General features: G+C 31.3%; 1 protein-coding gene across 2 annotated transcripts; it reads right to left on the bottom strand.

Moving 5' to 3' along the window:
* Positions 1-542: 542 nt before the first annotated feature.
* Positions 543-2483, bottom strand: LOC107917926 (NAC transcription factor 56-like). Of its 2 annotated transcripts, XM_016847342.2 has the most exons (4): positions 2356-2483; positions 2086-2277; positions 1674-1981; positions 543-1570 (listed from the first exon to the last, which is right to left on the bottom strand). In XM_016847342.2, the coding sequence occupies exons 1-4, from the start codon at positions 2372-2374 to the stop codon at positions 1055-1057; spliced, it is 1035 nt and encodes a 344-aa protein (XP_016702831.1). In that variant the 5' UTR covers positions 2375-2483; the 3' UTR covers positions 543-1054.
* Between the last annotated feature and the right edge of the window lie 13201 nt (positions 2484-15684).

Raw genomic sequence — 15684 nt, forward strand, 5'->3', positions numbered from 1 at the left:
TAAAATTATAGTAAAAATAGAAAAAGTTAAAAATAGTAATTTGGCCCCATATACTTCAGCTCTTATCAACCAATTATTGAGTATTCATACCTATTACTGCTATAATGATAATTATTGTTCTAATTATATTATTAGTCAATTTATACCATTTAATAACATTATTTTCAAAACTATTTTACTTAATTAAATATGTATCATATTTATATTTTAAGAAGTGGGAAAGCTTTCTATTTTAGATATATATTTGGTATCCATTTTAAAATTTTAATTATTTTCATAATAATATTTTATTCACAATTCCAACTTAAACTTTTTTTTAATATCCATCACTTTTGAGTTGATCCATTTATATATAATCACATCGCATGCTTTGGCATACCAAATCCTCCATTTTTATAAATTAAAAAAAATTATTTGGATATTCGAGTGCTAGATTCTTTGAAAACCTAATTAACTGAAAAGCTGGAAAAAAAAAGTTATACCCTCTAGGGTTAATGGGGGATTTAGCCATAGAAATTCCAAACTTGCACAAAATATTGATATAGACAAACTATAAAACAATATATTCTTTAAAATGTGCATCATCAACAAGGATTTCTGTACAAGATTTTCAGTTTTGTATCCTAAAAACAAAATATTTTATCATATCCATCAGTTATTATTATTTATTTTCTACAGCAAGTTTCCACCTCCTTCATTCACCCCCACCCTTTTCTTCTTTTTCATTGCATCTCTCTCTATATAATAAACAACAAACTACATATATATATGTATGTATGAATGTATGTATGTATGTATGTATACAATCTATATAACTATATATATATTATAAAATTTACCTATGGCCTCAAGAGATGAAATTTGGCAGCTAACTGTTACACTCAAAGAAACAATGAGGCCTGATTCATCTAATCTCTGCCCTAATAACAAAAATCTCAAATCTTTTTTATCCCAATACTCCCAAATGCTTCAGACACTATAATTTTGACGACTGTATCAACAATTATGTAACATGATACTGACAGCTTGACCCCCACTCTACCTGGAAATTTAATTAAGAGTACCAGTTGAGTCCTGGAAGTTGATGTGGAGGACGAAATATCCCATCTCCCATTGACCCCAACATTGCTGCTTGTTGCTGCTGCAATGGAGGGGTTTGTGGTAGCTGGCTGAGCAAAGTGGCAATTGAACCATTCCCATCTGTTTTCTCCATGCTCCCATCATTGTTATCCCCATGGAATCTCTTGCTCGTCGATGGTCCGGCGGTTTCATCGTCGGTCCAGTAAAGCGATGGGAGGGTCCTTTTGAGTGGGTTAACCATGGAGGCACTGTTAGTCCCATCACTCCCCATCATTCCATCAAACAGACTATTATGTTCTTGATGTTCTAGTAATGTGCCAAAACTTGTTCCCTTTGTTGAGAAGTGGAATTTTGGATTATGTTGGCTACCGATTGATATCGAAGGTGGTACAGTACCAAGCATGTCATCCATGGAGTCATCTTTATCATGTTCCAGAGGTCTATTCGCGTTGTTTTTCTTGTAGATTCGACATAACACCCAATCATCAAGCTATAAAACCAAAAAAGCAACAAAAACAAAGATCAATTCATGATATCATATTATAAACCATTAACGTGAAATAAATATGACCAAAAAAAAAAAAGTGATTTACCCTTAGTGAGTTTTTCTTGTTGCCCAAGTCACATCCAGGGGGTTTGTTGTTAGTCTTATTATCAGCAAGCCTATATTCATGCATGATCCAATTGGTTTTGATCCCTTTAGGGGGCTTCCCTCCATAAAAAACCAGTGCCTTCTTCACACCAACCTTTTGAGTCCCTCCCGAAGTCAACACCGGCTTATCCGTCCCGGTTGCCTTCCAGTAACCCGAGGTAGCCGCCCTGTTCGGTCTCGCTCCATTCGGATACTTCCTGTCTCTCGGACTAAAAAAGTACCATTCTTGTTCACCAAACGTTGCCTTCGCTGCAAAACCCCAAACCAAATCCAAAAAGATTATTTTATCAGAATCATACAAATTTATACCCTTTTTCCATGAAATAATTTTAAAACATAATAATTTAGTTTACCTGGCAATTCCCATGGATCAAACTTGTACAAATCAACCTCAGCAATAATTGCAACCGGCAAAGGAGCGGAGCTAGCTTTTTTCTTGAGGTAGTGTACCACTAGTTCCTCATCAGTGGGGTGGAACCGGAATCCCGGTGGGAGGTTCGGCTGCTGTGATCCGGTCGACGAGTCGGTGCTCTCCATTGCGACACCTTCAAATATATATATGTATGTATATATAACTCAGTAATGAAATTGAGAATATTTTACTTTGAATTCTGAAAGTTTACCAGAGAAGAAGAGCATCATAGGACTTTTATGGTTTGTTTTGAGAGGCTGCTAAAAAAATGTTGCATAGAGTTGGCATGACCATTTTCTTTATAAATGGGCATTAGAACAAGATTAAGAAAGGTGGGCCGGGATTTAATACACCAAAGTTGGCATCTGTTACAATTTAATCCACCTAATCCCGACAAGCCACGTGACGGGTTTGAAGGTTAGTCCCGTCATTTCGCTAACGTTGCTATAGACTAAGCTCAGGTTTTAATTGGCTGAATCCCCATGCACAGCAAAGGTTGACACAAGGCATGCAAAGTAAGAAGTTAATTGGTCTAATTCTAAGTTTCATCCTTCTACTTTATGGAAATTGATAAACCAGTCCATCTACTTTATTTTGTCAAAATTTAGTCCTTTCATTTTACAGAAAATAAAAAATTAATCTAACTGCTGGAAAAGAAATATAAATATAAATTTAGTTTCGTGCGTAATAAATTGCTAAAGAGATTATAATGAGGAGGACGACAACGAAGGATTTTCGCCTGCTAATTGCTCGACACGTGTAATTCCCAAATGTGGGACTGATGGACACGTGAGCAATGAGTGGGGTGGCGGGGACCACCACCCCCACACAAGGCAACAAAAAGATAATATGGACGGACTTTAGTGATGTGGGGTGGGAACAAGCTTTACGCTTCAGATGTCATGCTTTTGTTATGCAAATCCCACCTCCCAATCCTCATTTTGGTGATCATAGCTACCACTAGAGCCACTAAACCCATGAATTTGGTCGGACCAGATCGGAAATCGGTAAATTTAGAAAAGGAAAATAAATGATTAAATAGAACAGATTGGACAATAGATAATATTTGTAGTGTTTAATATCATACTAAAATTGAAAAAATTAAAAAGGGGATTATAATTGTACTATAAAATTGGATTGATGATTGAGATGTGTGTTAATTGTTTTCTGTCCTCTTTTACTTACTTAATCTTCGAAATTTTATTTAATCTTCTTTGTCTTAAAGCGCCGACGACTATTTTCACGTCTACATTGATTGAGATTTAAGAACTTAAAATGTTAGATTCATGTTTTTATAAGAATATAGATCTATATAAAAAATAAAAAACAATTTCATAGGATTTTTTTTATAAAAAAAAGTAAAGAAAATGATAACTTAATAGACAATATTTTCAATTAAGGGTGTGTTTGATAAACTGAAAATTTAAGTGTTGAAAATTCAAGTACTGAATTTTTATTACAAAATTGTTTGGTAAATTAGTTTATTAATAAAAAGTAAACATTATTTTTTAAAATATTATTAGTTTTTTAATTTTAATCTTACTAATATAATATTTTATATTATTTTGTATAATCTTGGATGGTGGATAAATATATTAGTTTGATTATTTTATTTTTTAAAAAAGATCATTTATTCCAATTTTTTAATAAATTAAGACTAACTTAATATTTTCCAAATTAAGTGGTAAGTAGCCATTACCTACGTATCTTATTCGACACTTTTTTGTTGAAAATTTTATATTAAGTAAAAATATTAAAATGATTGCCAAACACGTTCAAAATATTAAATGTTAAAATTTTTCATTTTCAATGAAATGAAAATTTTCAATGGTTTATCAAACACACTCTAAGTCAATTTTATTTATTTTATTATATTATCCTATAAAAAACCTTATGTTTAAAATTTTGATTTTTATTTAGAGTAAAGTGAAATATTTAAAAATTAATGATAAAATGTAGAAAATAATTTTTTATAATTTAAAATCTATATTTATCAAACAATCTAATTATATTATGTAATTAATTTTAAGTAATATATCAAACAAATTTTATAATTTAAATTCAGTACTTAATTTTCTAACTCTTACTGGTTCAGCACTTAATTTTTCAATTTATCAAACAACACCTTAAATATCTTTTCTTTACAATCCTCTTACCATTTTTTTTCTACTCAACTTTTTCACGGTATTCAAATTTCATGTTCTGCAACATTAACTATGTTATGCAAAGTATATAGAAAAGAAACAGATTTTTTTTAAATAAGTTCTGAATCAATGTGAGAAAGGAATACAAAGAAGCTCATCTAGATATGAGTCTTGATCAGTTTTTTTTGATGGATTCAGATAAAACTTAAAAAGAGATAATGTTTAATTTTTTTTTTATATTTTTTAGTATGTAGGCATAGAGAATTAAACTTAATGCTAGAATGTTGGAATTTCTGTCTTTTACCTAACCTGAGTTAATATAATTACTAAAATATGCTAGTTAGGTTTTCCAAAATCGAATTAAATCCCACAACACCAAAATCCCATTGCTTGTCCTTCAAATGATGATTTGAAAATTGCAATTGAAGCATCTCAAAGCTTGGGGAGACTCTTATATTATGGTATAGATAAGATGAATTATATGGGAAATAAAATGTATCTTTTGGGTGTTGTAAGTTCATAGGCCTCACAATAAGATTATTTGAATAGTGCATTTTAATAGGTTCATGCAATATTCATTTGTAAAATTAAGGTGACATTCAATTGTTTGAACCCTATTATGATATATTAGTACTTTTAATCATGTTGTAGGTAACAATATTATATTATTTAAAAATGTCAATAATGTAGAACTTTAAAATTATAATTCATTTTATTTGTTCATGGGCTAGGACTTTCTTTGTACCTATATGTAGTCAGCTCTCTTTATAACAACCACCTGCTATAATAACATTTTGTTATAATAGTCAAGTTTTTAGTAAAACTAATTTTTTGTTTTATTTTAACCCTCTATAACAACAACATCCATAGTTATGAAGTACATTCTTTATTAAATTAGTTCTCTATAATAACATATTGTATAAATTTAAGTGAACTTATAACTATTTTCTATAAGCAAACCTATTAATTATAAAATATTAATAAACTTTATCTTAATCAAAATATTATTTCAATAAAATATTTAAAATTCACATAAAAAAACTATTAATCATAGTTTATTAAACGAAAATAATATTCTATGAGTGGAATTAAAGATATCAATTCAACACACTATTAAGTTTCCTAATCGAATATTCTACTATGAATTTGGAACATCATAAAATTATAAACTAATCACTTGAATTTAATAACTTACGATAAATTAATCAATTTAATTTGATAACTCATATTGATTAACTGAACTTGTTAGATTTATGGACTTCATAATTAATCATGTGAAAGAATGTAAAATAAAAGATGCATAAAAGCAAAAATGCATGCAAATGTTATACGATTGTTAATTTTGTTGATTTGATTATTATTTTCTTTATTTGATGGAAATTCACGAAAAGAATTTTATGGTAGATTTACAACAATTATCTTTCTATAACAACATGTTGTTATAGGTGTATAACAAGCATCTTGATAAGTGCGTAATTTCCTAATTATTTGTGACATTTCTCTCATTGAATTATGCTATTTATGTTCTTAATTATATTATTTATACTTATATTTTATTTATTATTGATTTAGGGAATAATTAGAGAAAAAAGAGCTTAAAGTTTATTTTCGACAAGATTTTGCGGTTTGGACTTTCAACACAGTGTAGTTCTAGTATTTTGATCATAACTTGAGCTACAGACCTATGCTTTGGACCATAATACTGATTGGAAGATAATTGAAAGATCTATCTAAAGTTATTTCACGGATGAAGCCCCAAAACGTTAGGAAGACACCAAAAAACGGCTTTGAAATTTGACACGAAAATAGCAAACAAACCTAGAAAATTTCTACTTTGTTTAATTAAGGGCACTTTTGTATTTTCTCCATTATATTATTTTTGCTCTATAAATAGACATTATTATGTTAAGACTTGGGGAGACCGAGACCTAGCCATTTTTAGTTTTATTTTGTTTTCTTTATTTATGAGTTTCTAAACCTTCTTTTCTAGTTAAAGCAATATTCAAAGTTTGATTCTATAAGTTCGTGAGATCAAATTACTCTTAATGCTTCTTTGTTCTTTAGTATTTGCATGTCTTTTGCTTCAATTACAATTATTCAAGTTTGTTAAATATTCGACCGGTATTTGATAATTTAGAATAATTACTTTGCCAATTAGATGATTAGTTGATCAATTAGTTTCTAATTTTTGCGACAACTGCATAATTATTTGTATAGTGTGGGCATGTGATTTAACTTAAATAAACCCTGATTGTGCATTTGTTGGTTAGACTTGGGCCTCTTTCATTATTAAGGCTATTGATAAATTAAATTCTTAAGCGATTGTTATTGGGTTAATTGTCAATAAGGTTGTCTTGATTATTGAGAAAATAATGAAAGATTAGGTTACTAGGTGATTGTTACTAAGCGATTGTCTGTAGCTATAACCAATTTATTAAAGAACATTGAAATTCATCTTTATATCAATGATCAAATGAATCAGACGGAGATTTTGCTTTGATTAGAGTTTTTCATCATTGGTTTTCTTATATTTTATTTTATCATCTATTATTTTATTTTAATTTTAAACCCCATCATTTTTTTATTTTACTTTATTAAAGAAATAAAATTATTAACGATCTCTATAGATATGACCTTACTTTCTACTATCTACTAATTTATATTTTTCAAGTAGGTTTTATTTTTATGGCTTTGACAATCGTTCATATCTCTCTATAACAGGTAAAATCTTGACAAACAAAATAATATTGTTATAGAAATGATTGAACTTGAGTGATGTACACAAAACCTTAATCACTTATCCCTAAGTTTAAGGCATGTCCCATACCGAAATTTGAACTTGAGTGATGTACACAAAACCTTAATCACTTATCCCAACCCTGCCAAATCTTAAATAATTTAATTATGCACAAAATAGATTAAAGATTGATATAGAAATTTATATAACAGATAATAATTTATATAAAAATCAAATAAGAATTAAAAAAAACGAGTAAGTTGAAGGGTAAAATAATCTTTTTGTGTGGTTTTTTAAACAATATAAAAGAAATTAAAAACTCTTTTTTAAAAAAGTAAAATATTAGTATTATGAAAGTATTTTTTTAAATATATTTTTTATATAAAATAAATAAAATCCCATCAACAATAAAATTTGATTTTAAAAGATCATAATTTTAAACAATAAAATTTGAATTTAAAAGACCATAATGTTAAACATTAAACGTCACAATTTCAACTAAAATATTGTTTAATTTTTATAATAAATATTAATTTAAATAAAATTTCAACTACATCTATAGTGGTATAGATTTTGCTTTCATAAAGTTAATTAAGAGGAACAATTTTCATTCTTACGTCTTTCCTGTAGAAGGAAAATGGAGGGGAAGTAATAAAAAACATGGTTGAGGCTGAATTCCTAATGCAATGGTGGTGAAATCATGGGAGGCTTTAATCAGTTGCCTTTGACCACAATTCCAAATCTACACTAAAAAAGCTAATTGTTAATTAGAGAATCAAAAAGCTTTTTTCACCGTATATATTTCCATGGCCAATATCCACAAAGATGTGGGGTCAAATTGCTGCTCTCATCATCACAATAGGTCCCATCAACTCTCACTTCTTGCACCCCAATTTCTTTTCTTAATTATCATCACTCGAGTGAAAGTCCCCACACTAGAAATCTCTAAGTAAGTTTTCTATTAAAAAATTATCATTGTATCATTATTTTATTATTCCGTCAGTTATATTTATTTTTAGTAATATAAAATTAATAAAAAAGTCATTTTATTTTTTAATATAATTTATAAAGAATACAATTTAACTTTTATGATACTTTTATCGAAATATTATTCTTATTTTTCTCACACCACGAGGTGTATTAGAAATTTATGGGGGTAAAAAATGAGGGGAAAATTTATTCTAACGAATGGCATCTATGGCTCACCAAATCCTTTTAATGTTGTAAAGCTATTAATTCATATAAAAAAGATTTGTACTTTGATGATGTGGATGGTCGAATAACTGAGCCCCCCTTCTCTTTTGTCTTTGTTACTTTCTTTTCTTTTCTTTTTTTTCATTTTCAATAAAAGAGGGAAAAGGGAACTAAAGAATAATGGTAGTCCCCATTGAGTTCATATCATAGCATGATTATATCGTGGGGGTTTTAAATTTTACTTTTATTTTTCAAATTAGTTGAGGAGAAATTATTTTATTTATTCTCAATATTATCATGTGAGACTAAACATCAATGATTATATTTATATCTTTATTGAGCACTTTGTATTAGCTTAATGATGGTGTGTTTATCGCTCTAAATATAGTCTACATTCGAGTTGTATTCTTGTTAGGGTTTTATTCTCTTCTTATAATTTATCAAAAAAAAACTATCTCACATTATTTATTTATTTGTTATGAGAAAGTTATTCAAGGAGTATTTGAAGAAAGATTCATGGGAGAGTTTTTAAAATTTAAAAATAAAATTATTTATTTAGATAAAAATATTGAATTATTTTAAAATGTTTAAGAATTTCAAGAGAAGATTTTAATAACTTAATTTTTTTAAAAAAAATTTAAGAGTTAGTTTTTCAAAATTCTCCTAATTTTATTTCATTTAATACAAATGGTTTCACTATAAGATAAAAATTTAAATTTATTTTTTATTTAATTCTAATATATTTTTAAAATTCTATATTATTGTTTAAGCTTCTAATTGAGTTGGTGTCACCCTCAATCAGGTCACCACTCGGTTAGGAAGTTACATGAATGCCCTTTCCGTAATTAAACTAAGGCTTAAGGGCATAAAAAGCCCCCAAACTTAAAAAAAAAACAATTAAGCTACTGTTTTTTTTTTGCACTCATTTGAGTACTTGAACTTTCAAAATGCATAAAAAATGCCCTCAAACCTTTTCAAAAAAAGCAATTAAGCCCCTACTTTTTTTGTACTCAATTGATTATTTGAACTTTCAAAATGCATAAAAAATACCCTTAAACTTTAAAAAAAAAAGCAATTAAGCCCCTACTTTTATTAAAAATTATAAAAATTTAAAATCAATAAAAGCTATAAATATTATTAAATATTAATAAAAATTCAAATATTAAAAATTTATTAAAAATTAGAATAAAATATAAAATATATAGAAATATAAAATTTTATAAAGTTGTAAGAATATTATACAAAATGTAAAGAAATATAAATTTCGTAAAAAAAATTTATAAAAATTATCGTAACAAAATAAACATTTTATAATTTTTTTATAACTTTTATTGATTTTTATTTTTTTATCATTTTTCGCCACATGCCATATTGTGTTGCAACACGCGATGACTTTAGTTGAAAAAAATAGGGGTCGTTAAAATTTTTTTATGATTTTTATAAAATTTTAAAATTTTTTATATTTTTATTAAAATTTAATAATTTTTCTAATTTTTAATAAGATCAAGGGCTTAATTGCTTTTTTGAAAAAAAAAATTAGGGTCTTTTTGATGCATTTTGAAAGTTCAAGTACCCAATTGAGTGAAAAGAAGAACATGGGCTTAATTGCTTTTTTTTTTTTGAAGAAGTTTAAGGTCCTTTTTGATGCGTTTTAAAAGTTCAAATGCTTAATTAAGTGCAAAAAGAAAAAAGAAAAAAAAAAGAGGAGGGGCTTAATTGCTTTTTTGAAAAAGTTTAAGGGTTTTTTACATCCTTAAACCAATAAGTACTATTATTCAAAGATATTTTAGTCTTTTCACGTCAATCATATTAATAAAACATTTAATTTACCATTCAACTAAAACTTTATTTTAAAATTTTTATACAATTTGATTTTATTATGCACGCTTTATTACCTCAATCAATTGTATATATTTATACTATTAATAAAACCCCTAACTCAGTTGTTGTCACCCTCAACCAAGTCACCAACTTGGTTAGGAAGTTACGAGAATGTCCATTCGTAATAAAAATAAGTAATATTATTCGAGATATTTTAGTCTTTTCACTTTTAAAACATCGATAAAACATGGACCGTTTTACCAATAAAGGCCCATTTCAACTTTATTTACAGAAATGGGCCAATTATTTCATTATTTACCGAAAAGGGCCGAAATATGCAAAACATGTCCACGTAGGAGCGTTTTTGGGTGAAATTTCAGCAAATCGCGTCCTCGAGGGAGCAATCTTGCCATGTCAGCACAAAATGTGTTGACATGGACGCACTTTGCTGACGTGGCAAAATCGCTCCCTCAAGGACGCGATTTGCTCCGTGTTTTTTTAGGGGGTTATTTGCATGTTTAGTCCCTAGGGTTTTTTGGTTTAGAGTTTTTATTAAAATGATTTAGGTTTAGGGTTGTAGGGTTAGGGTTTTGTTAAAATAATTTTGTTTTAAGGTTTAGGGTTTAAGAATTTAAAAAAAAATCAGGGTTTAGAGTTTGGCAACCTCTGATTTTGGCTTTATTTTGTGGCGTCGCCTCGCACATCTCCCAAGACAATGTTGCCAACACGGCAGACCCCCAACTAAGTTCGCCAGCTGCTCTAAAATCAACGAGTTTTAGCAGCCACCTTAGATGTATAAGGTTTCGTGACAAGTCCAGCATCAAATAACATCCAATCATTTCAAGGATGTATGCCCAAGCATATCGTATTCTTTCTAATTCATCCGAATCATTCCCCGGATCCGGGAATGTGTCTCATAACCAGCCCATCTCGACCTGACCTTTGTAAATATTATCCAGAATCGCACCCAAAAGATCGTAGCATACGACTCTCTAATCAGCAGATTGAACGGACCCGGTGAGTGTCGACCCATCCACCGACAATCCCAATTGTAAATGCACGTCCTCCAAAGTGATGGTACACTCTCCGCATGGAAGATGGAATGTGTCCGTCTCGGGTCTCCACCTTTCTATTAATGCGCTGATGAGTTTCGGGCCCAACTTGCACCCCCGGCCTATATTGGCCACGTGTCAAAACTTACTTCCCTCAAGTAATTTTCTATCAACGATGATGGAGGACCAGCCATATTACGAATATAACATTATAACACCCGATCTACAGACTGTTATAAAAAATTATAAAATAAAAATTAATTATAATTACATAAATGAAAAAAATATTAAATAATATTCAAAAATTAAAATTAACCCTTAACATTTTCATTTATTCGACAGAGATATGTTTATGATTAAGACGAATTAATTCTCCGGCCATTGCTAACACGACCAAATATTTTTGAAATTATAAAAAAAATACTAATTTAAAAAAAGTAAAGGAAATAATTTAATTAAAGAGAGCTTTAAGAAATTTAGGGAGAAATTTGAGAGATTTTTTGAGAAATTTGGAAGAAATGTTGTGTGAAGAAAATAGGAGGGGGTTTTATACTTTTTTTTACCATTGGACCCCCAACGGTCAAATTTTAAAATAATTGCTGGGAAAAAATACGGAGAAAATCGCGTCCCTAAGGGAGCGATTTCGTCACGTCAGCAAAACGTGTCTGCGTCAGCGAGTTTTGTGCCGACATAGCAAAATCGCTCCCTCGAGGACGCGATTTGCTGAAATTTCACCCAAAAACACTCCTACGTGGATGCGTTTTGCATATTTTGGCCCTTTTTGGTAAATAATGAGATAATTGGCCCATTTCCGTAAATAAAGTTAGAAATGGACTGTAACACCCCAAACTCGGCCCAGACGTTATGGCTGGATCTAGCGATATCACATGATAGGATGTTTGAAAACCGTGTTGTCGCGTTAAAACCATTTCCATTGAATTCCTAATCTTAGTATCTTATTAGTTCCAAAATTGAGTTGCTCATTTAATCGATAGTTTCAAAACGTATTCATTTGCGGAAGCTTTTAAAATAGATTAAACAATCGCCCGTTTAGGAAAAACATTTGTTTCTTTTGAAAACCGAGGTTTCCTACTACTAGCAGTTGTAATCTATAAGGTAAAGATAATTAAAACCCAAAACCAAAGTTCGATAGTCCAATTACAACCAAAAAACTTAGCCAGTAAAAATAGAATAGAAATAAAACCAATTATTGTAAATATGGGTTAAAAACCATGAAAGTCCAAAACCGTGGTCACCACCGAGTCCTCCGCCGCACCGATCTGTCTAGATCTGGGGATTACTTGTGCACATTTAAACAAAAGGGATGAGTTTACAAAAAATCAGTGTGTAATCCCACAGAAAACAAATAATAGAAAATCACAGTGCACAGTTAAAGCAGCCCTGGGCCTAAGCCCTTTTTCAGTATCAGTAACAATTTGGGCCTCAATCCATCTCAGTACAGTATCAAATATGCAGTAGGGCCTTAGCCCATCACAGTATCAGTAGCAATCATGTAGTATTCAGTAACAAAGTCCTACCAAACTAGCTTCTACACACCATCTCCGTCCAACCCTACACTCCATGTGGGGATCAAATTAACCTACCCATCCCTGCACTCCAGGTAGTACCGAATGCGGCACAAAACAATAATTTAAAGCTGAGCTACCGGTATGTTAGGCTTAAGAGCCCCTCAGTACACTTCCTCTAAATATAATTAACCCAACCCCATGCAATGCAACATACAAGTCATGACATGCTATCTCAGGACATCAGTACATATAACCAGTTCAATATACAAGCATACTATCATCATGCTCAACACATATATAAATCAAACAGTCAGTTCGTACAATTAGGGGTTTAAGTGATGCTTACCGACCCTATAATAGGTTCACAATCGACTTGGGTGACTCGTGCAACCTTAGCAATCAATTCAGTGAAAATGAGCTCACACACGTGGTCCATTTTTAATGTAACCCTTGCTAGCTAAATATTTGTATATGTTTTTACTATTTACTTATATGTTCATTCAAAAGTTGTCTACTTGAGTCACTGTTACTAAATTATTTATATCTTGAGCTACAGAATTCCAAATTAAGGTTCGCTTGATGTTTTTGAAACTAGACTCAAATACCTTTCTACCATAAAATTTTCAAAATTTTTGGTTCAGCCAATAAATACATTAAAATCTTCAATATTACCCCTGTTCTGATGTCTCACAACTTCAATCTTTCTTTGCTAAAAATTAATTATCTCTTAATACAAAATTTGGATGATGTTACCATTTGTTTCTATTGAAAATAGACTAATTAATAATTTATACTTGTAAATTTTAACCCCTAATTATTTTTCTCCAATTTTTGATGATTTTCCAAAGTCAGAACAAGAGAACCCGAATTCATTCTAACTTTGTCCCACAAAACTTATTATATCTCACGATTTACAATTCCATTACTTATACCGTTTCTTCTATGAGAAACTAGACTCAATAGGCTTCAATTCTATATTTTGTTTATACTCTAATTCTATTTTCACAATTTATGGTGATTTTTCAAAATTAGCCTACTGTTGCTGTCCAAACAGCAAGCAATTTCAGCTTTTCGCCGAATCCCATTTTCTGCATTTCAGGTGCACACCTCGTTTTAATTGATGCTTAAACACTCCCCGAGCACTCCAAAGCCTATAATTTAACAAATAAAACTAATTTAATCTCACATAACGTGATCTCAAATCGAACTCGTATCGAGGTTTAACCCATAAGCGACTAAACCTTACCTTCAACCGATGAATAGTAATTCCCACACAAGCTAAGACTCCGATTGGTGATTACGAGCCCTTGAATCCTCCCTTAATTGGCATAAACAAAACACTTCAAAAGAAAGTTAACAAACGGAGACAAATCACTTATCTAAAATTTACCTAACAATCGCAGACAAACATGGAGCGACACGAGGCAAAGTGGGAAAAGAAAAATCAAGGAGATGAAGGGTGAAAGAGAGAATAAACTCGGCAGCAATGAAGAAAAAAACAGCAAGAGGGTGGAGGGATTTTGGGGAAAGTAAAAAATACAAAAAAAAAGATGAACAGAATATTTCATAACCACCCCAATCCCTTATTTCTCTCCATCAAACTCCCTACTAAATCCACTACTCAGATTTTTAGTCCATCGCAAACTCTTTTGGACGCACGAGCAAAAATATTACCCATGACAAGATTCAAACACGGGACCTCCTTCACATCAAGACTCCACTTATCCATCAGACCAATAGGCCCATTCTGTTAATTATTAGCCAACTTTTACTTAAAAGCCTACTGACCAAAGATAAGGTTTATTCATAAAAATACCAAAATTTGCCCAAGTCCTAGCTTGAACTTGGGACCTCCCAAACACCCAGAACACATAACCACTAAAGCAGACAGATATTTTGTGCATTCACAATACCCAAAATTAAAATTTTGGGGTGTTACAATTCTACCCCCTAAAGAAAATTTCATCTTCGAAATTTACCTGATCAGAACAGATTAGGACACTACTGACACATCGCATCTCTGGCTCCCATCTGGCCTCTTCAGTGCTATGATTATGCCATAGAACCTTTACCAGTGGAATGGATTTTCTTCTCAGAACCTTAACGTCATAATGCAGAATCTGAACCGGCTCTTCCTCAAAGGTCAAATCTGGACTAACCTCGATCTCTTCAACAGGGACAATATGAGTAAGATCAGAGTAGTAGCGCCTCAACATGTCCTCCAATATCTAGATCACCCTCTCAGACAGGCCATCGGTCTGAGAATGGAATATAGTACTGAAGTCCAACCTTGAACCTAGAGCCTCATGAAACTTCCTCCAAAATAGAGACGCGAAACGAGGATCCCTATCAAAGGTGATCGAAATCGGTACTCCATCCAGTCTCACTATCTCAGAAATATAAAGCTTTACCAGCTTCTGCAGAGAATAGTCAGTATGAACCAAAATGAAGTGTGCAGGCTTGGTCAATTGATCCACGATGACCCATATTGAATCCTTCTTAGTGGGTGTTAGAGGCAACCCATTAACGAAATCCATAGTTACGCGCTCTCATTTTCAAAGAGGAATCTTAACCGGCTGCAGCAAACCTGAGGGTAACTGATGCTTAGCCTTAACCTGCTGGCAAGTCAGACATCTGCCAACAAAATTAGTAACCTCACGTTTCAACCCTAGCGACCAATATAACTCACGGAGGTTTCGGTACATCTTATTTCTGTCAGGATGTATAACATAAGGGATGCTATACGCCTCTCTTAGTATGGCCTGTCTCAAATCAGTATCATTTGGAACACAGATTCTCCCATTGAAACAAAGTACCCCATCACTGTTCAGTCCAAATTCGTAGTACTACCACCCTCAAACTGCCGGAATCGAAGACCCAACGACTCATCTTCCAACTACTTACCTTTAATCTGCTCAATCCATGACGGCTTAACCTAAAGCTCGGCTAATAAACTACCATCATCAAATAAACTTAGGTGAGCAAATATCGCCCTCAAATCAGTTATAACCCTACGGCTCAGTGCATCAGCCATCACATTGGCTTTACCAGGGTGGTACTCAA

Source organism: Gossypium hirsutum, chromosome D01 (assembly GCF_007990345.1).
Source record: "Gossypium hirsutum isolate 1008001.06 chromosome D01, Gossypium_hirsutum_v2.1, whole genome shotgun sequence".
NCBI classification, from domain to species: Eukaryota; Viridiplantae; Streptophyta; class Magnoliopsida; order Malvales; family Malvaceae; genus Gossypium; species Gossypium hirsutum.